The sequence below is a fragment of the Rhinatrema bivittatum genome, chromosome 2 (genome assembly GCF_901001135.1).
Source record: "Rhinatrema bivittatum chromosome 2, aRhiBiv1.1, whole genome shotgun sequence".
NCBI classification, from domain to species: domain Eukaryota; kingdom Metazoa; phylum Chordata; class Amphibia; order Gymnophiona; family Rhinatrematidae; genus Rhinatrema; species Rhinatrema bivittatum.
Window position 1 is genome coordinate 53,972,523 of NC_042616.1, and position 25,941 is coordinate 53,998,463.

General features: G+C 48.6%; 1 protein-coding gene across 1 annotated transcript in view; it reads left to right on the forward strand.

Annotated features, from left to right (window-relative positions):
* Positions 1-212: 212 nt before the first annotated feature.
* The window catches only part of LOC115083971 (BPI fold-containing family B member 2-like), a 44,361-nt gene continuing 18,632 nt past the window's right edge, over positions 213-25,941 (forward strand). The window contains exons 1-7 of the mRNA XM_029588152.1: positions 213-379; positions 4,794-4,940; positions 5,396-5,498; positions 12,829-12,933; positions 13,810-13,956; positions 15,481-15,535; positions 18,047-18,107. Coding sequence (XP_029444012.1) covers positions 322-379; positions 4,794-4,940; positions 5,396-5,498; positions 12,829-12,933; positions 13,810-13,956; positions 15,481-15,535; positions 18,047-18,107 — 676 coding nt within the window. The 5' untranslated portion in view covers positions 213-321. The remainder of the gene's footprint in view (positions 380-4,793; positions 4,941-5,395; positions 5,499-12,828; positions 12,934-13,809; positions 13,957-15,480; positions 15,536-18,046; positions 18,108-25,941) is intronic.

The window sequence follows — 25,941 nt, forward strand, 5'->3', positions numbered from 1 at the left end:
AAATCCAGCTGTGCACGGAATGGTGAGAGTCAAAACTGTGTCTGAGAGAGAGGAGAGGGAAAAAAAAAAAGAGTCAGCCAAACCGGCAGACGAGAGCGGGTCAGTAAGAAAATGGTTTTCATAAGCTGACAAGGCAGCTCGAGATCCGGGCCCTGCGCGAGCTGAGCGCGAGCCACGTGGGCGCGCGGCCCCGCTGGAGAGCTTGCCGGGGGGACCTCGGGCGGCTGTGCTGCTGCTGCTGCAGCTCGGGCAGGGAGCTGGCCGGCTATTGCCACATCTTTTGAGCCCTCCTCTCTTCTTATCTCAGACAGGTATAAATGGATGCACGTTCAAGACTGCTCCGGACCCAAGGAGCGACCCCAGAGAGGAGCAGAGTCAGGTATGCCTGCTATAGTGGGGAGGGGGCTTCTCCAGCAGGGATCCAACCTTTCCTGCCCCTTCAGGCTCGGTCCTGGTCTCAGCCTCTTGGCTTAGGTTAAGAACCTGTGCAATATCGGGACGGGGGACTAAGGGACCCAGTTACCTTATGACCATGGCTAAAACAGGAGGATTAAACCTTCTGATGAGAAAAAGAAAACCAGGGGAGGGGCATTAATCAGGGCTTTCTACACTAGGTAGACTCTTCAAAATACCGATCCTCTCCTGCTTTTGGATCTCATTCCTGGTTTCCTTTCTATCTGTGCCCTCATACGTTTTATTTCTTCTATTCTTACACTTAAAAAAAAAGAGAGAGAGAGAGAGAGAAATGAGGTCACCATTGACTCTGGTTACAATATAATTATTCATACCCCCTCGTGTATGAGTAGGAGGTCTGCAGGGCGTCTCTGATAAGGATCAGTATTTGCTTAAACACCTTTAAGGACAGGAGTGGAGAAGTAGATTGGGAGGGGGGGGGGGGGGCTTTGAAAAGTTGTATCCAGTATCATATATTCACTGGAGTAAATGAACATTCAGCTATAAAAAGGAGTATTTTATTAATCTGAAGTGCACACAGAATTCTCTACATCTTGTCAAATCTTAGGGGGTTCTTGAGTTTGTACTGCCAGTCTTAGCCTGAATTTAAGATCTCTGGGTACAGGAATGCTCCGTGCCACATTTACAGAGCAGCATATCTGTCCGTCCTTGAGAAGTCGGGCTAATTCTGCAAAGTTTCCCTGCATGAATCCTTGAGGCAGTGTGCAGGCTCAGCAGCATTTTGAGATATTTTAACTCCTTGAGAAAGTGTATCCGGAATAAATGAAAAATATCAGAATTGAGGGAATGCTGGAATTTGAGTTATTCTGCTCCCACCCTGATTAGTCTAGGGGTTAAAGCAATGGGCTGAGAACCAGGGAAGCCAGAGTTCATAGCCTGCTACCCTCACTATCAGGCCGATTCAGTAAAGTCTGCGGGAGAGCGGGCGAACGCACATGCCACTCGCCTGTGCTAGCGATATAGTATTCAAATGAGGCCCGGCGGTAGAAACGAGCAAAAGGAGGCACTAGGGACACTAGCGCGTCCCTAGCGCCTCCTTTTAGCCCGGAGCGGCGGCTGTCAGCGGGTTTGACAGCCGACGCTCAATTTTCCCGGCGTCTGTTCTCGAGCCCGCTGACAGCCACGGGCTTGGAAACCGGATGCCGGCAAAATTGAGCGTCAGGTTTTCAACCCACTGGCGGACTTCAAATTTTTTTTTTTTTTTTAATTTTCTTTTACTCTTCGGGACCTCCGACTTAATATCGCCATGATATTAAGTCGGAGGGTGCACAGAAAAGCAGTTTTTACTGCTTTTCTCTGCACTTTCCTGGTGCCGGAAGAAATTAGCGCCTACCTTTGGGTAGGCGCTAATTTCTGAAAGTAAAATGTGCAGCGAATACCTAATAGCGCCCTCAACATGCATTTGCATGTTGAGGGCGCTATTAGGTTCGGCGGGTTGGACGCGCTTTTTCCGCCCCTTACTGAATAAGGGGTAAGGGAAAACGCGCGTCCAATGGCAGGTTAACAGTGCGCTCTGTCGGAGAGCACTGTACTGTATCGGCCTGTATATGACCTTTTGCAGGTCACCCTACATTTCCTCAGGTACAAACTTAAGCACAGATGTAGCTGTGTGCACATTTCTGTGCATGCATATTTACTCTCAGTTTAACAATATGTGCCCAACTGAGTACAACTGTGTGCACAAATTAGCACTCCTCCATGCAAATCCCTTGTGAAGGCAGAAAGATGCTTAAACTTAAGGTTTTCTTAATGCTGGAAATTTAACTATTGGTCAGAGCTGGGGTAAAGTTTCTTGGGCTATTGTCCAGTCTGAAACTAGAGTTTGTGTTACAGGGTCCTCTACTCAGGATTTATGTGCATAAAAAAAGCAGAATATAAATTAAATTATAAAATCATGATTCATGAAGAAATCATATTTTTCTGCACAAAATATTTTGTGTACGTAAATTGTTTTATGAACCATGATTTCTGTGCAGAAAGCATGGTTTATAGCATAAATCACATTTTATGCATGCTAAGCATATCTTTTAGTGCACATTTTTGGATTAGTAAGTGTTCTTTTAAACTCCCACTGGCTGATGCAATACAGTGCGTTCAGCTGAGCGCACTATTCAACCCCCGGTTGGATGCGGGTTTTGGATGCACGTCCACAACCCCTTATTCTATAAGGGGATTAACGCATTCAAAACGTGCGTCCAACCCCCCGCAAAAATAATAGTGCTCATCACGTGCAAATGCATGTTGATGAGGCTCTTAGCGATTCTTCTGTGACTCCAAAAAAAAAAAAAAAAGTATGCCCGATGTGCACATTTCTACTCTCCAAAATTAATGCCCGCCCAGAGCAGGCGTTAATTTTGGAGTAGCCCAAAAAGTGTACAGAAAAGCAGAAATGGGGGGGGGGGGGCTGACCTAGGGGTTAGCTGCAAATTGTTTTTATTTTTATTATGAAAGGGGGAGGAAAGAAAGGGAAGCTTGAACTGTTATATGTTGGAGGCAATTTTTTTAAATCCCCCATGTGGCTTGCATCCACAGGCATGCAAGAAAATTTTCATAGGGACGCTCCTGGTTGATAATTCAGGGTAGGGGCAGGGCCGGCGGAACCACTAGGCGAGCTAGGCCTAGGGCACCGACCATTAGGGGGCACATCTGGGGGGGGGGGGGGGAGGGCGCAAGGCAGAAGGTGCCTAGGGTATCTAATCCCCTTGCCCCGGCCCTGGGTAGGGGGCAAGCCTGCCACATTCCAGCAGGTGCAAGGTGCATACGGGAATAGCCAGGCCCACCCTCTCCTGGCCCTGTCCCTCTGTGGCACCATGGGGAAGCAGGCGGGAGAACCGCCCTCCCCCTCTCTTGATTTTTACCCGGATGATTACTTATTTCTCTGGGTGAAATCATCAGCAAAGAGATCTTAGGGCCCCGTACGGGGTGATTCACTTGAAGGACTGGGGGTTTTGTCCTCTGGATCCTGAAACTTCTTCAAACGCTTTCAGGCCGACGCAGTACCTTGCGCTCAGACCAGCGCACAGGTTAACCCGCGGTTGGACGCGCGTCCATAACTCCTGATGCAATAAGGGGATCAGCGCGTCCAAAACTCGCATCCAAACCAGCGCGTAGCTTATAGCGCTCATCACGCGCAAATGCCACGTCGACGAGGCTATTCGCTGGTACCCCACGATGTAGAAAAATAACCGTGCCCCTGACGCACACGTCTTAACCCTCGAAAATCAACGCCAGCCCCAGAGCTGCCGGTAAGTCTTGAGGCACCCCAAAACCTGAGCAGAAAAGCAGAAAATACTGCTGCTCTGTGGTTCCCTCCGACTTAATATCATTTTGATACTAAGCAGGAGGAACCACAGGAAGCAGCAACAAGAGAGGGGGGGAAAAAAGAAGTTGTGACGGCAGTCAGGTTAGGGAAATGGACGCTCCGTTTACGAGCGTTCGCTTTCCTGACCCATGCACAGCCACGTCTCCTGGGCGCCCAATGTCACATTTACATTTACATTTATTTATTTTTATATACCGACATTCGATCTGAGATATCACATCGGTTTACATTCACGGATGCACCAGGGACGCACAATTTATCTCTAGTACGTTCTTTTTAGCGCGGCGGCTCATTTGCCTGTTGCATCGAGTGCCCAAGAGAGGTGAATGTGCGCGGGTTAAAAAGAAAAAAAGGGCGCCCAGTTTGGAATCACCTTTTTTCTATGCGCACTTTATCGCATCAGCCTGTTTATTTTGGTGACCCATGTGCTGCAGGCAGCAGAGGATTCCTGCCCAGCCTCAAGAGAGGTTTCCCTAGTGGCCTTTATGAGCAGATAATATGTTCTTTTTCTCTCTCTCTCTCTCTCTTCTCGTGGATGCAGACTTGTTAAATAAAAGCATGAGGCGTAATTTGAAAATATGGACATATTATGGAGGGCGATACTGTGGAAGCTTTACTCTCCATATCCTGCTTATGAGTTTTGAATTGCTTGGGTATATGGAACAATATCCCCTCCATCCCAACTCTAGTGTTGCCAAGTGGCTCCAGATTTTCAGGACAGGTTGTGATTCGGTCCTGGTTTTACCTCACTGCATGCAGGGATTTTGTAGCCTTGCTTTCCTAATAAACTGCAATAGGAAAATCAGAATTACAAGTCCCTGCATGCAGTGGGGTAAAACCAGGCCTGGATCAATCTGTCCTGATAATCGGGAGCCAGTTGGCAACTCTAATCCGGCCTCAGTCTCCTCCCCTCCTGCAGTATCATGATGCTGTAGGGTACAGCAAGGCCACCCCTCTCCCAGTGAATCCTGTACTGACCCAGACGTATTCTCAGCAGCTTGCCACAGGGAGGCACCGTTCAGATCCGGGGAGATGTTTCAAATATGCGCCATGGCCATCGTCCTGGGCTTGTTTGCCCCCTCCCAAGGCATGGAAGTTGGGCCTGATATACTGATGAGACTGAACCAGCAAGCAGCGGACTTCGGTAAGTGACTGGCTAACTCTGCTTATTCTTAGACGGTCGCCGATGTTCTGCCTGCCTGAAACAGACAATCTTACCCTGCCTCTCCACAGGCGCAAAATTGCAAATTGTAATGTCTAAACTTTGTAATTTATGTTAAGTTTCACTGCTGTCAGCTGAATATTTCCTATGAATATTAAATTCACCTGTTTTATTTTCCTAAATTTAAGACTAACTGAGCAATCTCTTCTCTCTGGCTCACATATCAACCTCTTCATCCCCCCCCCCACCCACAGTTCCCTCATATGGTACCTCTTTTATGTCACAGCAATGTCCTGTTTTGCTGCACCAAAAAGGGGGAAATCAGTTCCCTACAGCAGCCGTTAACCCCAGAGATTTTTATTGCTTGCTGAACCACCGAGATTTGTTACAGAAGTCTTTTGAAGAAGGAGCTGGTCTTAACTTGTCTGTTCCGACAGTTGGGCAGACCCAAAGAGGACTCTTCCGGGATGTACTAGCGACCATACCAATCCCGAATTTTTCTTCCGGCGGCGTCCTCGGTGTCAACCTGAACATTCTGAGGTGAGTCAGTCCTGGTCCAGAGATGCGGCCAGAGCTTTTTTTTTTTTTTTACAAATGAAAAGCAATTTCCGATCAAAGAGCTTCAGGTCAAACACTTCAACTTGCATCCCGTAGGGAAGCTGTAAACGTGGAGTCTGAAGAGTAGGATCATCATGAACCAATTGGAACCGCAAAATGACAGGTCTATGCGATAATCTGTGCGTTAAAAAAACTGTGTGCTGGATTTCACCGCCCAGATTAAAATGTATTTTTAACTCTCCATCCAGTAAGCTAATCCTATGCTAATGCAATGGAGGTTTAAAAAAAAAAAGGTGTGGGGGTCTTATTCGAATTTACCCAGACTTGGCAAAGTCTACGCAACAGCGTAGAAAATAATTTCTCCAGATGAGACCTGAGACCCTAGCATTGGGGGGTAGTTTTAAGCTACGCTACCCATGTAAATGCATCATAAAACTGGCCAGGAATAATATATCTTTTTTATACCAGATCAACTGAAGGCCTTCTTGTCTGGCAGGAGAATCCCCGATGAGAATATAGGGACGATAGAGAATTAGATGTGACAAGGGCACCTTATTGTATTTGATTTCCTTGTAAACTCCTTTAAATATTTCCTTTCTCTCCATATTTCCTATGAAACAAGAGTGTTCTAAATATTATGTTATTTTTGGATGTTAAAAGCCTGCAGAGGAACAAGACTCTACAGACTATTTGTTATCTTCTGTATCTCTGTTTTTTCTGATACAAATTTTATTTGTATATTTGTTAAAAGATTATAAATAAAGAATAAAAAAAAAAAAAAAAAAAGGTGCATTGACTGGAAAATGTGCATTCAAAGTTCAGCACAGGCCGAATGCATATTGTAACTCATGAACAGGGGAGGGTGAGACATCCCTTAAAACATGTATCGCTAGGAGAGAGAGAGAGAGAGTACTTATCCAGAGAGAGAGAGAGAGAGTACTTATCCAGAGAGAGAGATTAATTATCCAGAGAGAGAGAGAGTACTTATCCAGAGAGAGAGAGAGAGAGAGAGTACTTATCCAGAGAGAGAGATTAATTATCCAGAGAGAGAGAGAACTTATCCAGCTTGATGGCCAATTTCAGCCAGATAAGTCAGGATTTATCCAGCTGGCTGGCCAGAGCAGGAAAAACGTCTTTTGTTTTCGCCTGTCCCTTGCAGTTAAGGGCCAGCACAGCAACGCTGGAAATTTTACTCCACCTCTGACCAGGAGTAAAGATTCCGGTGTTCCCTGTACGTACCTGGATCAGTCCAGACAGTGGGTTATGTCCCCAATCCAGCAGATGGAGTCAGCACAAGCTTTGAGGGGGCGTATCCATATATACTACTACCCCCTCTGCAGGAGTTCAGTATCTTCTGACTCCAGCAGATGCGAGTAGGGGAATCAGGCTTCCCCTCCTTTTCCTTCACTTTCTTGCTTGATTATGGCTTGTTGTTGTCTTTTTCTGTGGATCAAGTTTGTATCAAGTTTGTATTAAGTTTAAAAAAAAAAAAAAAAGGCAGAGTTCTTTCAACTTCTGGGAAGTGGCTTATCTTCCTTGTCTCTTCTCTGCGGCCTTGCTGTTTATTTCTCGTTGCAGCCAGGGGTAAGTTTGTTTTTCCTTTGTAGTTTTTTTCCTTTACAGCTCAGCCCCCGGTGCCCGCGAAAGCCGGTGGAGCCGGCCTCTTCGCTCTTTACTCCCTCACCCGCGGCCATTTTACAGCTCCTCATGGGCTGCTGAGCCATTTAGGGAAAGATGTCTGGGGCGGGTCGTGTGGCCAGGAAGGCCCCCCCGCGGCACCCTCCTCTATTTTCAGACAGCGGGCAGTGCGGGCCGACCGGGCCCCCCCGCAGCGGCGCCTTTGTGCGCGTGGCCCCCCCCCGTGGCTTTTTCTTTTCTCCTGCAGCGATCCCGATGCCGCGGCCGTCCCGCTGTGCGGCCTGCGGAGACCCGGGGTCCCGGCTTTCCCGGGAGGGCATCGGTGCACGATGCCTTCCCGGGGGGGAAGGTACCTCACAGTCCCTGACTGATTTCTCTTTTTGCCCGGGCGGTGCGGGCCGGCCACTCCGCCATTTTTGGCGGGAACGGCGGCCATTTTACATTCTGAGCGCCCTGAGGCGCAGGCCACGAGGGGGAACGGATCCCTGGAGGCCACGAGGGAGAACGGATCCCTGGAGGACTCTACCAGCGGGGGTGTTCCCCCCGATTTTGGTGCAGGAACCAAGCACCCAGAGCCAGGGAGCAGGAACCACGCCGCCCCCGAAGCGCACCCGAGCAGGCCGGGGTTCTCTCCGGAGTTTATCCTGCTCATGCATACCGCTTATCTGCAGGGGCTGGAAGCACCTGTGGGACCCCCCCCCCTCCTAAGATCCCTCGGATGTCGCCCTCGACGCCGGCCCCCCCCAACCCTCCGGGATTGGGGGCCTCCCGCCTTCCTACCCGGGTCCGATCCACGCCCGCGGCAGTGGGGGCGGTGCCAGACCCAGCGGGACATGGACTTGACCTCCCGGACGGGGGACAAGGGGACGGCACACAGGAGGGGGATGATCCGCGTACCCTACGCCTCTTCCAGAGGGAAGAGCTGGACGACCTCATCCCGCAGATCATCCAAGAATTAGATTTGGATCCGCCACCAGACCCGCCTGCCCCAGTAGCTCCCGCTGTCATCACTTCTTCAAGGAAGGGAGATCCTGTCCTGGCGGCACTCCGGCCGAGGGCTCGGGCTTTTCCCATTCATGACTCGTTTTTACAACTTCTCACCAGGGAATGGGACACCCCGGAGGCCTCCCTGAAGAGCAGCCGGGCTATGGAAAAGCTGTACCCGCTCCCCGAAGATTTTCTGGACCTCATCAAGGTCCCAAAGGTGGACTCCGCAGTGTCGGCGGTCACGAAGAGGACGACTATCCCAGTGACGGGAGGTGCGGCGTTGCGGGACACACAGGATCGTAAGTTGGAAGTTTTCCTTAAGCGGGTTTTCGAGGTCTCCGCTCTGGGTATGCGGGCGGTGATGTGCAGTTCGCTTGCCCAGCGGGCTAGTCTCCTTTGGGTGCAACAACTCCTCACGTCTCAGAACCTGCCGTCCGATGAGGCTGCCCAGGCAGATCGGCTAGAAGCCGCAGTGGCGTATGGGGCGGACGCCTCGTACAACCTTTTTCGGGTCCTCACAAGATCCATGGTTTCGGTAGTGGCAGCATGACGACTACTGTGGCTACGCAATTGGGCGTCTGATACGTCCTCTAAGTCCAGTCTGGGCTCTCTTCCCTTCAGGGGCAAGTTCCTCTTCGGGGAGGATTTGGACCAGATCATCAAGTCCCTGGGGGAGAACGCTGTTCATCGGCTGCCGGAGGATAGGTTTTGACCATCCAGAGCGTTTTCTTCTTCTCGGACCAGAGCCAGAGCGCAACGGCGCTACAGGGGCTACAGACAGACGGGCTCCCGGCCATCCGCCCCCAGGTCTCAGCCCTGGTTGCGCGCCTTCCGCGGGCATCGGCCCGCACGCACTACTCCCGGAACCGGGAACCCCTATACCAAGTCTTCACAATGATGCCAGTCTCGCCCACTCCCCTGTCCCCAGGATTGGGGACCGACTAACGTATTTCTAAGCGGAGTGGGCACGGATCACCTCGGACCAGTGGGTCCTGGATACCATAAAACACGGCTACGCATTGGAATTTGTCCGCCCCCCGCAGGGAAGGTTCATCTTTTCCCCCTGTGGCTCGGACCTCAAGAGAGGAGCGGTGCAGCTGACTCTGGACAGACTCCGGGAGATAGGCGCTACTGCGCCCGTGCCCTTCGGAGAGGTGGGCTCGGGCCACTATTCCATCTATTTCGTCGTACCAAAGAAGGACGGTTCCTTCCGGCCTATCCTAGTCCTCAAGGAAGTCAACAAATCCCTTCGAGTCGTTCGGTTCCGCATGGAAACGCTCCGGTCAGTGATTGCGGCGGTGCATCGGGGGGAGTTCCTCGCCTCCCTGGACTTAACGGAGGCCTACCTGCACATTCCCATCCGCCCGGACCACCACAGTTTCCTTCGTTTCAAAATTCTGGACCAGCATTTTCAGTTCACGGCTCTTGCGTTTGGATTGGCGCCGGCGCTGCACACCTTCACCAAGATCATGGTAGTTGTGGCGGCAGCTCTCCGGAAGGAGGGCATCCTGGTTCATCCTTATCTGGACGATTGGCTCCTCCGGGTGAAGTCATTCGATCATGGACGCTCAGCGGTGACTCGAGTAGTACGGTTTCTACATTCCCTGGGATGGGTAGTGAACTTCTCCAAGAGCTCCCTCATGCCCTCGCAATGCTTGGGTTTTTTTTGGGGGCGACCTTCGACACCCTACTGGGCAAAGTTTTTCTGCGCCAGGACAAAGCTCAATCCTTGCGGGATCACACACGACGGTTCTCTGCGTTACCAGAGCCCACCTCCTGGGACTACCTGCAACTCCTGGGAGTGATGGGGTCCACCATCGACCTTGCACCTTGGGCTTTCGCGCACCTCAGGACCTTACAGTGGGCGCTTTTCTCCCGTTGGAAACCAGTATTGCAGGACTATCAGATGATTCTCCCGCTCCCACAGAATGCCAGGGACAGTCTGGGCTGGTGGTTGGATCCGCCGAACCTGGCCCGTGGCATGTCCCTCGATCTGCCAAATTGGGTGGTGGTGACCACCTATGCCAGTCTAGCAGGCTGGGGTGCAGTCTGCGATCGAAGCGCCACGCAGGGGACGTGGTCCACGGTGGAGGCGAAGTGGTCAATCAACCGTCTGGAAACCAGAGCGGTCCGGCTAGCTCTGCGACATTTCCTCCCGCTTCTTCGGAACCGAGAAGTCAGAATCCTATCGGACAACGCTACCACCGTGGTCTACATCAACCGACAAGGAGGCACGCGCAGCCTGCAGGTCGCGCTCGAGGCGGCGCTGCTGATGCAATGGGCGGAGCGTCATCTCGTCCGGCTAGCGGCCTCGCACGTCGCCGGTGTGGACAACGTCCAGGCGGACTTCCTCAGTCGTCAACTGCTGGACCCGGAGAGTGGTCTCTCTCCGACAAAGCAATGCAACTTCTCGTCCATCGGTGGGGGGCCCCCCACTTGGATCTGATGGCGTCCGCTCTCAACGCCAAGGCTCCATGCTTCTTCAGTCGCCGGAGAGAGCGCGGAGGGAGTGGATGCCCTGGTCCTCCCGTGGCCACCATATCTTTCTTTTCCACCATGGCCCCTGGTGGGCAGGATGCTCCGCAGAATAGAAAGCCATCAGGGGACCGTGGTTTTCGTCACCCCAGAATGGCCCAGGCGACCCTGGTTTGTGGACCTGCTACAGCTGGTGATCGACAGGCCAATCAGGCTGGGGCACCTCCCCCAGCTCCTACATCAGGGCCCGGTATTTTTCGAGCAGGCAGAATTCTTCTGTCTTGCAGCCTGGCTTTTGAGAGGCGCCGCCTCCGGCGTCGGGGCTACCTGGAGGCGGTAGTATCCACGCTATTGCGGGCACGAAAGACATCGGCCTATGTTCGAGTCTGGAAGGTGTTCGAGCTGTGGTGTACCAGCCAGGCCACGAGACCCGCTAAGGCTTCTGTACCTCAGATCCTTCAGTTTCTACAGGCGGGGGTGGAAAAAGGGCTCACCTATAATTCACTACGGGTTCAGGTGGCCGCCCTTGGTTCGCTGTTGAGCGATGGGGGCTCTCTTCTACAGCATCCTGACATTGCTCGTTTTCTCAAGGGTGTCAAGCATATGCGTCCTCCGTTGCGGGACCCTTGTCCCTCCTGGAGTCTTAACCTTGTGCTTTGCTCCCTGTCGGGACCACCGTTCGAGCCGCTGCGCAGCGCAACGATAAAGGATCTCACTCTCAAGACTGTATTTCTTGTGACCATCTGTTCCGCTCGACGCATCTCGGAGATGCAGGCTCTGTTGTGTAGAGAGCCCTATCTCCGTTTCTCCGACTCTGGAGTTTCGCTTCGCACCGTTCCCTCCTTCCTTCCGAAGGTGGTTTCTGCATTCCATGTGAACCAGACAGTGGAGTTGCTGTCCTTCTCTTCCTCAGAGCCGAAGTCTCTCCGTCTCTTGAATGTCAAGCGCACTCTGCGCCTCTATCTGGAGGCTACAAATGAGTTCCGAACCTCTGACCATCTCTTTGTACTCTGGGCCGGTCCTAAGAAGGGGTCTCAGGCCTCGAAGACTACCATTGCCAGATGGCTGAAGGCCGGCATTGCTGCTTCTTACATTGGGGCGGGTCGGACTCCCCCACCCGGAATCGTAGCGCATTCTACACGTTCTCAGGCGGCTTCCTGGGCGGAGGTTCGCTCGGTATCCTCGCAGGAAATTTGTAGGGCAGCCACCTGGAAATCGTTACACACGTTCTCGAGGCACTATCGTCTGCACCTCGCCTCTTCAGTCTCTGGACACTTTGGCGAGCAGGTTCTCCGAGCAGGCCTCGCAGGACCCCACCCAATTTAGGGAAGCTTGGGTACATCCCACTGTCTGGACTGATCCAGGTACGTACAGGGAAAAGAAAATTATTACTTACCTGCTAATTTTCGTTCCTGTAGTACCATGGATCAGTCCAGACGCCCACCGCGTTTGGGTTCTTGATCCTGCTCAGCTCTGCGCTGCTTCTTGCTCGCAGTGTTCTGTGTCTTCACAGTTGTTTCTTTTCGCTGTTTTTCACAGCTCCCTACAAGTTGGTAGGATGTTTGCAGTTACTTGTTGCGGTTACAATTGTTTTCATTATCTGTTTCCACAAACTTGATCCTTCGGGGGTTTCTACTCGGGCTTTGATATACTCGATACTGAACTCCTGCAGAGGGGGTAGTAGTATATATGGATACGCCCCCTCAAAGCTTGTGCTGACTCCATCTGCTGGATTGGGGACATAACCCACTGTCTGGACTGATCCATGGTACTACAGGAACGAAAATTAGCAGGTAAATAATAATTTTCTTTTAACCTGGATTAGGACCAGCGCACCTCTCTGCAACGGGAAGCGCGGCTTAACGCCCTCTTCTACATGGGATTTCCATGCGAGGGCGCTAAGCGGTTCTCACATTTATTTTTTTTTTTAAACTCACGTTTTGTGAGCGGTAAACCTTACTGCCCGTGCAGCAAGTGAACGCCGCCCCCCTGGCACCTCACGCACCATCAGGAGGGCACAGCATTGAGTGAAACCGGCCACACAGGGGGTAGTCGCCCCCGACTCCCGGGTGTTCTGAATTAGCGGAACAGCTGGAACAGCTGTGAGTGAGGAAGCCTTGGGATTTCACCTGCTGGCCTGCCTGATCAGGAGGGAGCGCTAAACCCGCCATGTGTGCATCTGATGCTAATTCCACCCATTCCCTGCCTTTAGCATACAAATCAAAACGGTCGATGTCGTGCAGCTCTCTGTAGAGCTGGTGCCCGAGACGAAGGGGCGGCTGACTTTTGAGGCGGACCTGTACTTGGAGGCCAAAAAGTGAGTATGAGGAGGGGCTCTCATTGCTGTTGGTTAAAGCGGCAGATCGTTGGTCAAAAAAAAAAAAAAAGTGATTATTTTAGAAAGTGTTTTAAGGTTTCCATGGCAGATGAAGTAGTAGGGGTTGGTACGTCTTCATTAATCAAGGAATATTTCATGTTATGACCTATTCCACGGTCCTCACCGGCTCACCTCTGTGAACGGCTAAAAGTTACTTATTTAGTCAAGAGGTTGGCTGTATGTTTTCGCACCGCATGCTAATAATTACTTTGGAATCCGTTTTGGTTTTTTTTTTACTGCTGTAATATTTGTTTTATGCTGTGCATTCCACCTCAGGGAAAGGCAGAATATTCTTATTAATTAAAAAAATAAAAAAGGCAGCCAATCGGTATTTGAAATCTAAAATGACCTCCTAATTCCAACTGGTGATGAAGTTTGACAGTGATGGGTCAGGACACTTCTTATCGGCTGCTGTACCGTTCCTCCCTTTTCTGAAGGAGAGCCGGCCAGGCAGTTCCTGACCAGATAACTACAGCTTTTATTAATACAGGGAGAAAGACACTGGGAGAGGTTTGGGTTGGAAGGGAAGGGGGGTTTCTGTTGGTCGTCTCAAAATGAGAAGACCAGGGAATTATCCTAAAGGTAGGGGAGACCACATAGTGCCATGTCTGGGAGGGGGAGGGGGAGGACAAGCAGAGCCAGCCCTGGCTTTCGGGGAGATGTAGTCCCGCTTTTCAGGATCTCGGAACTACATCTCCCAGCATGCAGCGTGTTAAAACCAGGGCCGGCTCAGCTATATGAGCACCCCCCCCCCCCCCCCAAGGATGGTCGTAGTCAGATGCTGCATGAGCTCGACCTCCTCTCTCTTTTCTGCAGCTTGCTGACGGTGCTGGAGCTGAAACTGCAGGCACAGATTGTGGCAGAGGTAGACGTCTCCAGAGGCTCAGAAGGCTGCCCCGTGGCCACCATCATCGCCTGCAGTTCTGTCCTGGGAGAGATGCAGGTCGTCTCGCTGGGCATCCTGTGAGTAGCCTCGCCTCGCCATGACACTCGCTCCTGATCGCGTGGCTGCTCATTCCATACCTCAGCGGGGAAGACAGAAGGAGCCAATTCCACATCTCTTATTTATGGGATTTTTACGTTAACAAGTGGAGGTGATCTGCTTTTATCAGAGCAGCTTGGTGATATCAGAACATAAGAAGACACCCCCCCCTTCCTGGGGCTCTTCAGTGCTGGCCCAAAGAGGGCAGCCTGGACGGCCAATTGGTCTTTATCTACTGAGAGGTCCATGTACAGAGATTCATCAAATAAGCACGTTCTCTGGGTAACTTTATCCAGATCTCTCTGGGTAACTTTATCTGGCTCTTCAGTGGAACTTAACTGGATCAATGTTTTGCTGCACGTCCAGGTGACGTGATCCGGGTAAAGTTACCTGGGTAACTTCTGCAGACCGACTGGTCCGTACGAATGTAGCCGGGTTGGCACTCAATGTGGTGCCAACTGGTAAATATATTAGCCCTACTATAACCACAGACCTTGAATTACTAATAATTCTGAGAGGGACCGTTGGTAAATACTGACCCACAATCGCAAAGAATACCAGTGGTGTCCAAGTTAATATTTCACTCACCGAGAACCTATAAAAGTGAGTGTACATACTAGGCTTCGTTGACCTTGACGCGGGACTGTGTTTCGGATGTCGAAACAATCCTTTTTCAAGGGCTCATCTATTTCAACCGCTCAGTTTGTCAGCTTGAGACACCGGAAACGAACCGCCGCCATGCCACCGCGTCTCAAGCTGACAAACTGAGCGGTTGAAATAGATGAGCCCTTGAAAAAGGATTGTTTCGACATCCGAAACACGGTCCCGCGTCAAGGTCAACGAAGCCTAGTATGTACACTCACTTTTATAGGTTCTCGGTGAGTGAAATATTAACTTGGACACTACTGGTATTCTTTGCGATTGTGGGTAAATATATTAACCCGCCATTTCTATGCCTCCAGCTCTCTGAATATTTACCAGCAATCTAAGGGACCTGATCACGGCCTTTATTTGAAAATGGATTTACAGATGCTACATCCCGCCCTTTCCAGAGCACCCGACAACAAGAAAGCAAAAAAAAAAAAAAAGTAAAGGCTGGCCGGGCTGCTTCAGGGACATTTTGTCCAGTGGCTCAGGTGCTGTGTCCTGCCGGCTGGAGAGACCGTCACTCAACAGCGGCACCCGGTGGCCAGGTTTAGGGTCCACATTAGCTGGGTGCCGCAGGGAACTAGAATTCGCGACTCCTGGCCAAGGAGGCTAAAATGGCTGCACTGATTTGGGAGAGAAGATATAAAAATTTGGGGAAAACTTCTCTGCCTCCCCCCTCCCCCCCCCCACACACACACACCTGGTAATCTCAAAGGTGCAGGAGGAAATTGTTGGGCCAACACACCCTCAGTAGGTTAAGGCAGTGCCCAGATTGCGGTGAGCCGCCTCCGTTCCAGGTACAGCGCTCCCCCACTGAACTTTCTCCTGTGATGTTCTTTTCTGCTCCGGCTCATTAGCTCCGCCCCCCTGGATCTGCTACAGGAACACCTCCACGGCGTCTTCTCCGACCAGGTGAGTACCCGGCAACACATTTTTATCTTTCCTGTCCAGCTCAGCAGGGATTAATGCCAAGAGCAGGTGAATGGGACATTTCCAAGACAACACAGAAGTAGACAGGAACCCACACCCGGAAAGAATATTGCAGAATTCCCATCTCTTCAGGGTGCAGTGGGAACTGGATTTTAATTTTTTTTTTATTGGGGGTGGGTGGGAGCCAAGGTTAACGTGAGTGGGCACTGCGGCCACCCTGCCCCTTTCCCCATCCCATGCCCGACCCAGATACTCAGGCCAAACTTAAGGCAACAGCTCCCTGATAAAAGGAAAGTGTGAAGAGATGCTGGAATGGTTAGAAATAGGTCCAAACCAGAGTTCACATACTGATTAGGCTGAGAACGAAACAGAAAAGTGTATGGGTGTTCCAGTGGATTACAAACCCCCGCCAGAGCGGGCTTGCAATCCGAGGAGTAAGGCTCAAGCTCACTGAATGAGGGAATTTAGGATTAAATGAATACTTTATAAGAATCTTAGGGCGGCGTTGCAAGCCTGGCCAAACTGGGCTGTAATACCAGAAGAGGGCTCAGGATCTCCCAAGGCCGGACGAGGTGCAGAAACAAATCACTTTAGGCCACGGCATCTCTTCACACTTTCCTTTTATCAGGGAGCTGGTGCCTTAAGTTTGGATCTGTTGTCAGACAGTTCAAATAACTTATCTTGTGTTTGAGCATTTCCGACTCCCATTGGGTTTGTTCCTGTCCCTCCCGATGCAGCGGCGCGAAACACGGTCCCGTGTCGGGGGACTGATTTCTATCACATCTCTTTAAACTATTATTATTTGAAGATAGTCACACGTGTTTACGGACCTTCTCTGATTAAAAGGATACGGGAATTTGTTGAGTCATTTTCACCTTATTTAGTCTTTCACACATTTTTTGTTTGTGTGCAACCACCTTGACTGTTATCGCAGCACACTATTGCATGTGGGTTTTTTTAATATTCCTCATTTGTGTGTTATCTGTGCATCGATCCACTTCTATTTTGTGGCAATTAATAGATATCAACATACAATTGGGAAAATATTACTTGAATAAATTTTCCAAATAGCTGGGTTCATCTAATTTCAAAGCCTTATATACCAGAACTAGTATTTTAAATTCACTCACACACTCTCACAATCACATACATACTCACTCGCGCTTTCTCACTCCTCATTCACTCATACATGCATTTTCACATACACATACTTGTACACTCACTCATAAGAACATAAGAAATTGCCATACTGGGTCAAACAGAGGGTCCATCAAGCTCAGCATCCTGTTTCCAACAGTGGCCAATCTAGGTTACAAGTACCTGGCAAGTACCCAATCATTAAATAGATCCCATGCATTCCCCTGCCGCCTATCGCTTCTCTCATCCCCTCCTCCCCCGCCTCCCCTATGCGCTTCACCCAGCACCCCCCGCCCTATCCCTCGCACTGTATCCTCCTGTACATAATTAATTTTGTCTAATATTGTCTAATTTTGTCTAATATGGTTTATTATATGTAATCTCGTTTTTAACTGTGACGCACGTTGGCACCACAGTAAAGTTAACTTACCTTTTAACTATCTATCTTTCCTCCACCTATCATTGTAATTTCCTTTCTCAGTTACATGTAAACCGACATGATGTTTTTTACGAATGCCGGTATATAAAAGTTATAAGTAAATAAATAAATAATGACAGTAATAGCAGTGGATATTCCCTTAATCTACTCCTTTCCCCTCTCCCTGTTCCACACCCATACACATGCATATTCATTCTCTCTCCTCACTTCCATCCTGATTAGACACAGCAACCTCCTCTTTCCCTGGGCCCATGGGACCAACGCTCCTCTTCTTTCTCCTTCAGGCATCACGGGCCCGTGCTGCCCCGTTTCATTTCCCCTGAATGGGCCCGAGGGTTGCTGCTGCTCTTCCTACGTCTCTAGGGGGGGGGGGGGGGCAGCAGCGACAAGGGCGACATCAACAATGACACTGCTCCTGCTGCACGAGGGCCAACACTCCTCTCGTTCCCTGTGCAGCCCATCCACCTCTCCTCCTCTTTCGGGCCTGTGTTGCTCCAGCCGCTCTTTATTCTGGATACCTGGAGTTTTCGGGTGTTGGCCCGGATACTCGGCAGTTCATTCAGAATTCAATGTCGTTTGTCTGTAAGAAGCCCCAAAATTTCATGGACGCACCAGGCTCCACTCCAGCTTAAGGACAACCCTGCCTACACCCAGCAGGAGTTGGTCATCACTGAGCTTGGAAGTCCAGAGGAGCAGGAGGAGTCTGCCAAGGCAGAAATACATTTCCAAAACGTATCCATCTCCGGGCTTTCCCTTTGCCCTCTTAATAACATCTGTCCCACTTGCCCAGCTTGCTCAAATTTAATTCCCTTGAAATACACAGTCTCAAGATATTGCTATGAAGAACTGGTCCTGACAGTGCTCAGCAACTGCTGGGAAAATTTCTGATGAACTCTGTGTTTTATCTCCTGACATAGCTGTGCCTGAAGATGTCTGCTGCCTTTGACCTGATGAATACGCATCTGGAGGACTTCAGCGGTGAGTGCTCTGTGCATGCTTTCAGTTTTCAATCTTCCTGAGTGAGTTTCTCATAACCCTCTCCCCACCTACTTTGGGTTGGAAATGCGTGGCGTCCCCTCTCCCCTATGTCTGCAATCAAATGAGGTTTTGTGGGTAACAAACTATGTACATTAATATTTTGAATAAAATGTGCATGGGTTACAACTTGTGCTCGGGAAGGTGGCTGGCCTTACTCTCATGTTTAATTGTTCCCCCCCCCCCCCCTATACAACACTATGATGGAACCTTTGGTTCCTCCTCTCTTATGGTTCCTATGTATAGACACAGTGGGAAGCACTCTCACACCATCTAGTGCAGGGATGGGCAAACTACGGCCCGTGGGCCAGATCCGGCCCATCGATGCCTTTTTTTCCCAGCCCTCCAAGCTATAAACTCTGCATTATATGCGGCCCACCGATGCTCAGACCTGCCTGCCTGAATGCCAAATTGTTACCTTTAATGATGCGATAAAAAGTGCAATATCGGCTTTTAATGAGATCAGGCAGGCAGGTCCGAGTGTCGGCGCACCTTCCGGGAGATTCTCCCTGTGCTACCAGATAAGCAGGCAGGGCTCCCAGGGAAATCCCTGCCTCTGGCGCATGTTGATTGGTGGATCCCACTGCTCCACTGTCTGAGCAACAAGCAGAAAGCCCGCAGCCCCTGGTCTTGGCCGCAGTGGCCAAAAATATCCCAAGTTAGCAGGGAAATGGGCAGCTGTAGAGGTTGATTATGGGTATGAATCACTCCTTTCCTTCTCAGGAAGACAAAACTGTGAACAGACAAAGCCTGTCAGCGAAACAAAGTCTTTTATTATTATTATTATTATTATTATTATTATTACATTAGCCAATGGGTACGTACGGAGACAACACAGCGCGTGTTGACCAGCAGGCACGAGCTAGCTATTGCTTGAGGACTCTCTTATATACCCCTCTGGTGGTTCTTCTTTTTCAGCCTTGCGGTCAAGCTTCTACTTTACTGTTAAGCTTGTTTTTCTTCTTGAGTCTTAAGCAAAAGGGGGGGTGTGTGTGTGGGGGGACTTGTTGTTTTCTTAGTACTTCCCTAATTTTCTGGTACAAAGTAGGGATGGGGTAAAGAGGAGAGCTTTCTGCATTGCCTTTCATTGTATATTAATACAAACATAACTAACACCAGCAGATGTCAGTATTTAAGACTAATCGGAGAAAATTCTTTTTTCACTCAATGCACAATAAAGCTCTGGAATTTGTTGCCAGAGGAGGTGGTTAGTGCAGTTAGTGTAGCTGGGTTCAAAAAAGGTTTGGATAAGTTCTTGGAGGAGAAGTCCATTAATGGCTATTAATCAATTATACTTAGGGAATAGCCACTGCTATTAATTGCATCAGTAGCATGGGATCTTCTTAGTGTTTGGGTAATTGCCAGGTTCTTGTGGCCTGGTTTTGGCCACTGTTGGAAACAGGATGCTGGGCTTGATGGACCCTTGGTCTGACCCAGCATGGCAATAAGAATTTTCTCCGATTAGTCTTAAATGTGCTACTTGCTAACTTCATGGAATGCCCCCTTGTCCTTCTATTATTCGAAAGTGTAAATAAATAACCGAGTCACATCTACCAGTTCCAGACCTCTCATGATCTTAAAGATCTCTATCATATCCCCCCTCAGCCGTCTCTTCTCCAAGCTGAACAGCCCTAACCTCTTCAGCCTTTCCTCATAGGGGAGCTGTTCCATCTCCTTTATCATTTTGGTCGCCCTTCTCTGTACCTTCTCCATTGCAACTATATCTTTTTTGAGATGCGGTGACCAGAATTGTACACAGTATTCAAGGTGCGGTCTCACCATGGAGTGATATAGAGGCATTATGACATTTTCCGTTTTATTAACCATTCCCTTCTTAATAATTCTTAACATTCTATTTGCTTTTTTGACTGCTGCAGCACACTGCACCGACGATTTTGAAAGTATTATCCACTATGATGGAACCTAACATTGTGTAACTACAGCAAGGGTTATTTTTCCCTATATGCAACACCTTGCACTTGTCCACATTAAATTTCATCTGCCCCAAGATTTACTTCTTCTTTTATGCCTTGCAGTTCCTGTTAAGCTAGGTACATGTCGGGAGGATCTCTATAACATCATCTTTCTTCATGTTCTTCTTATCAGAGCAATTGGCAGTCTCGGCAAAGAGGAATGACTTGCTGAAACGATTGGCTCGTTGCTTAGCCTGTTTTATTTCAGGCCTTTCTTATCACGGGGACTTTTTGTGGGTTTTTTTATAAGAAGGGACCTTTCAGACAGTGTCTGAAGATTTGTTCTTTTTACATTGCCCTCCAGTTGGCTGGCTAGCTTCCTGTAGTTTTCACCCTCTGCTTTGCAAGTTCTTCATTTCTGCAGAGACCGAGGCAAACATTCTTAAACGAATTCTAATAATTCAGGTTACAATTTTTAACAGTTTCTATATACAAGTTGTACTCCTTAACATTTATTTCTACTTCTTTTTTCATTATATTTTAGCCAAGCTTGAAGTGCAAGGATAGCAGCTCTTCCTGCCCTAATTTGTAATGTTGCAGCCTGACTATGAGCTTTTTTAGCAGCATGGCCCAGGCCTCTTCTAATGGCAAGCTTCTTAATCATTTTACTTTTATTCTAATAATGATAATGCAAAAGCAACATTAATTCTACTGATCAGAAGGTTCACTGTTCTTTCCTCCCCCCCCCCCCCACCCCTTCCAGAGCCAGGAATACATCCACCCGCTCACCCTGTCCAAACTCTAGGGAGGAGGTGAAGCTGCTGCAGGTTTATCCCCCCTTCATGCTAAGGCACACAGAAATAAATACACAAGGTCAGGATGGATGAGCTGCAGCCTAGTGGAATAGCTGGATCCCCCATCCTTAGCATCACTCATTCCCCCAGGTCTGCACGCTAGCTGCGGGGAGTGCTGAAGGGCTATATCTGGAGCAAACAAGCCCTCTGCAGGTTAACCCCTGCCAGCGGCTGTCCCATGTGGTGGTGTGTGTGTATGTTTCATCCTCGCCAGCAAGATAGGGGCCCCAAGTGGTGTTCTCATGTTGTTGTAAGCTGGCGGTGTTCCCATCTCCAGCCAGCGAGAAAAGGCCCCAAGCAGCAGGGGTGACCTGCAGGTGTGGGCTTCCAGCACCCAGCTGGCAGGTAGAAGGCAAGGATGATGACATGCTGGGGAGGAGGAGTGAGTCACAGCAGTAATAACTGAAAGGGGAGGGGAATGAAAGGAGCGTGGTGTCTGAGAAGGAAGGGAGAGTGAGGGTGAGTGATTGAGAGGGAAGGGAAGTGAGAGGTGAGAATGAGGAAATGGAAGAGGGTGAGAAATGGGGAAGGGAAAGGCATTGGGTGGGAGGGTGCGTGATGGAAGAGAGTGAGTACTTAGGATTAAGAATGAGGGGGTGAGGATGAAGGAAGAGAGGGAGATGGAGTGAGAGTGTGAGTGACAGAAGGGAAGAGGATGGAGTTGGGTGGGTGAGTGTCAGAGGTGAGGGAAGGGAAGGGAGTGAATAGGAAGGAGGGAGTGACTGACAGGAAAGGGGATTGAGTGGGAGAATGATGGAGGGAGGGATTGACTAAGGTGGGAAGGGAGTTAATGGGAAGAAGGGATGAGTGACAAGAGAAGGGGTGAGTGAGAGTAAGGGGATGAGTGATTAAGAAAAGAGAAGGGGATGAGGGGGTGACTGACTGAAAGGGAAGAGGTGAGTTGGGAGTGAGGGAGTGAGGGAGATGAATGACAGAGGGGAGGAAAGAGGAATATGTGGAAGGGTGCATGACGGGGAAGGGAGGGGGTTGAGAGGCAAGGGGAGTTGGGAAGGGAAAGGGGAGGGAAAAAGTGGAAGAGGGGAGTGAGAGGGTAGAAGGGTGCATGAGAGTGTATGTGTGAATATGAGAGAGAAAGGAGGAAGTTTGTGTGTTCCCTCCACTCCTTCCCCCTACTAATCCTCTACAATTTCAGGGTAACTGGAAATGAAGTTTCCAGGTATGGAGAGGGGGAATTATTTTTTATCCTTATTAGGTTTAATTATGGGGTGTTTGATATGTCTGCTGTTTTGAAATATTTCGTTGATTTTTGGGAAACGTTTAAAGTTTTATTAATCCTTATTCTTCTTAATGTTGCCTATTTGTCATCTGTTTGAAATATTCCTTTTATTAGTATGGTTTCCTCATTGTTATAGATCCAAAAAGACAGTCTCTAACAATAGCTCATTAATCAGATCTTAACTGCATTTATTTATTTAATAATTCATCTATTTATCACTAACTCAAAATGGAAAAACAGAATCAACTTATGTTATATTAAAATGCCGGTGTAAACTACTTCATTGAATGAACCAAATTGCCATGGCGGTGTGGTTGAAATGCATGGTGTGGATTAAGCGAGCCGGTCCACTGTTGCAGGCAGCCAAGTGCTGCCGACATGCTGCGGAGTCGGGGTATGGTTTTTCAACACTGCCATGTATGCACACGCTCGGGAAGAGACCGTTCCCTTGAAAGAGTTTAGTGTGAGTGCACTTCTTAAGAGTGGTTGGGCTCCGATGAGTGCTGCTGTGGACTGAACGTGGATTGATACAATATAAAGAGCAAAGATGATATCCTGAGACTATTGGGGCCAACGGGCGTTTGCTGCTGGCGCTGCGTTTGGGATGTGATCAGCGTGAAAAACCACAGAGTGGATATATAACACGATTCAAGATGACACTTGTTGGGCCTTAACCGGCGTTTGCTGCTGGTGCCACGGTTTGGATACGATTAGCATTCAAAACCAGTGTGGATATATAATACATCTTAGGATAACATTATAATAGCACGGACAACAGAAAGGCAGCTTAACTTGTGGGATGTCGCACATTTTTTAGTGTTTTTTGGCTTTTCTTTGTCTCTTGTGTCTTTTTGTTTTGATTGTGAGTGATATACATGTTTTTTGGGTTGATTTACATGTTATTTTCTATGTATGTGTGATATGTGATGCATTGAGTGAGTGTTGTGGGTTTATGGAGGTCATTCGGGAGGTTGCAATTTGGTTCATTCAATGAAGTAGTTTATACCAGCATTTTAATAATAATATAAGTTGATTCCGTTTTTCCATTTTGGATTAGTGGTAAATAGATGAATTATTAAATAAATAAATAAATGCAGTTAAGATTTTATTAGTGAGCTATTGTTGGAGACTCTTTTTTTTGTCTTTTTGGATCTATATAGATATACAGTCTTAAGCGGTGCGATTGTTTTGTGTTGTGTTTTACTCATTGTTATGACTGATTTATATTTCTTGATTTTGTTTTATGGGGAATGGTGATATTTCTGTTTTTGCATTATTGCATTGCCTATGAGTCTGGCTTGCAGTTGTTTCCACTTTAGTTTATTGTCTGCACCTTTCAGTTTTATACTTCATGGCCCTTTTATTCTTATTTAGTGAGGATCTGTGTGGTGTTCTGCATTTGTGACCGAGGTGAGGTAGTCTGCTAGTCAGGAAAATGCTTTGTACCTCTTGGGTTGAAGGTTTTGTTGATTTTGGTAGAGGTTGGGGTCTATGATTGAAGGGGCTCCTCAGGTGCAAAATAAATGCTGGTGCTTAAGCCCGCTGGATGCTGAAATGCCTGCAGCAAGTGTTGAGGGTTTTATTGCTGTGTTGAGGGAGCTCCAAGGGGACACTCCCCTCCGCCTGCCTTTGGCACGGTTGATAACTTGTCATGTGGCCCCAGGACAAAACATTTTGCCCACTCCTGATCTGGTGGATTCACCTCACGCTGCATTTGTCTTATAGGGGGCTACTCTTCACTACACCCCATAACCCTGAAACTTTGCAAAGCACAGAAAGGGGGAGCCGCAGGCTGAGTCACCTTGCCGTGGTGAAAACCTGCAGGACGTTAGGGGCATGTGAACGATGAAAGGCAGCGTGAAGGAGGGCTTGGGAGCAATGAGCAAGAGGTCCTTAACACATTCCACTTGGGAGCTTTGCAACTTAAATATTAAAAAGTTCACAAAATAAAAGTCATTTCAAAGATTTTCATTGTTGCTGTTTCAGAACTAGGGATCATGTACTTAAGATCTAACTGCAGAAAAAAAAATGCCCCACACAAAGAAACAATACCTTCCATTTCAGAGGCCTGGGACTTTTTTTAATTTCAAGCGATGCAGAGGTCAGAAGAGGTGAGCTAATGGCTGAAAGGCCTAGGCTAAGTAGTTAAATCAGGGATGGAAGAGAAGGCAGTGAGAAAAATGGGTGGAGGAGCAGGATGCATGGAGCTCCCAAGAAAGGGGGAGATGTACAAAGTCAGTGGATCTTAGATCTGGTGCTGGGCAGCTTCCTACCATCGGGTCTGGTTGTCAGGATATCAGTAACAAATATTCAGGAAACTCATTTGCTAATAACTCCGTTCATTTGCATATTTTGTTCTCCCCAACAACCCGGTGCATTGGATGTTCTTGAGGACCAATTTTTTTTTTTTTTGAGTGGTTGGGGGCGAGAGGGGGCAGCAGTTTTCTTCCTGCTCCTTTGCATTTATAGATCGATTTGGAACCATCCCCTCTCGTTTTCTGCTGCCCAGAGTTTTCTCCCTCTGTTTAACCCTTTCCTTCCTCTCATCTTAGTCCAGCCATGGCAGTGATGGGCCTTTGTCAGGGGCCAAAGACTCTGGCTCCCTCCAGAACTTGGGACACAGATTCTGGTCACTGGGCATAGACTCGTCCCTCAATGGGGCCTGTGTGTGCTTGCGCCACAGCATCCTCAGCCCTGGCCCTGGCTCCAGCTGGACCATGACGTTTGAGGGCCAGATTTGGGAAACTATTTTGCTACCTATTTTCTCCATAGATGCAGAATGGGAGAAATCAACTTATCTGGCCCACTATGTCAGCCAACACATAACAACAGCTACTATTACTAGTACCAGTTATCTTTTCTATAGCGCTAATAGAGGTATGCAGTGCCGAACAGAAAATGCTTTATCTGTAGAGCTTACAATCTATTCAAGACAGACAAACGGGAGAGATAAGAGACGTAAGGAGTCTCATTCATTACAGAAAACTGTTGAAACCAACAAGAGTTATGATCAGGAGAATCAAGGGCTAAGATGTAAAAGCAGCCTCTATAATGGTGTTTCCCAACTCCTGGAGGCACATCCAACTGGTCTGGCTTTCAGGATTACCACAATGAATATGCATGGCATAGATTTGCATACATTGGAGACCCAGGCTATGCAAATCTATCTGATGCATATTCTTTACAGATATTCTGAAAACCAGACCGGTTAGGTGTATCTCCAGGAGAGGGTTGGGGAACACTGCTCTAAACAAAAAAGTCAGGAATCGAGTGGCACCTTATAGACTAACTAATGTATTAAAGCACAAGCATTGGAGGATAGAGTCCACTTCATCAGATGCATGAAGTGATGTACAAGAGATGGGTAAAATATATACAGAACAGAGAGAAAGGCATTGGATTAGGCAGGACATGGTGTGGAGCCTACTGACAACTCTTGTAAGTGTGAACAGACAGAATGATCTGCTAGCAGTTAAGTTCATAGATAGTTGTAGTGAATCATGAAGCCATTGTCTCCGTTCAGACCTAGGATGATGGTGTTAAATATTTGATGAGTTCCAATTCAGCAATTTCATGCTGGAGTGCTCCTTTAAGGTTTCTCTGTAGAAATATGGCAATATTAAGGTCAGCTAGAGAATGTCCTGGAAGGTTGATGTTCTCCTACTGGTTTGTGAATGTTGCCATTTCTAATGTCAGATTTTTGTCCATTTAATTTCCTTATAGATTGACCTGTTTGTCCTATGTAGACAGCAGAGGGATATTGCTGGCAAGTG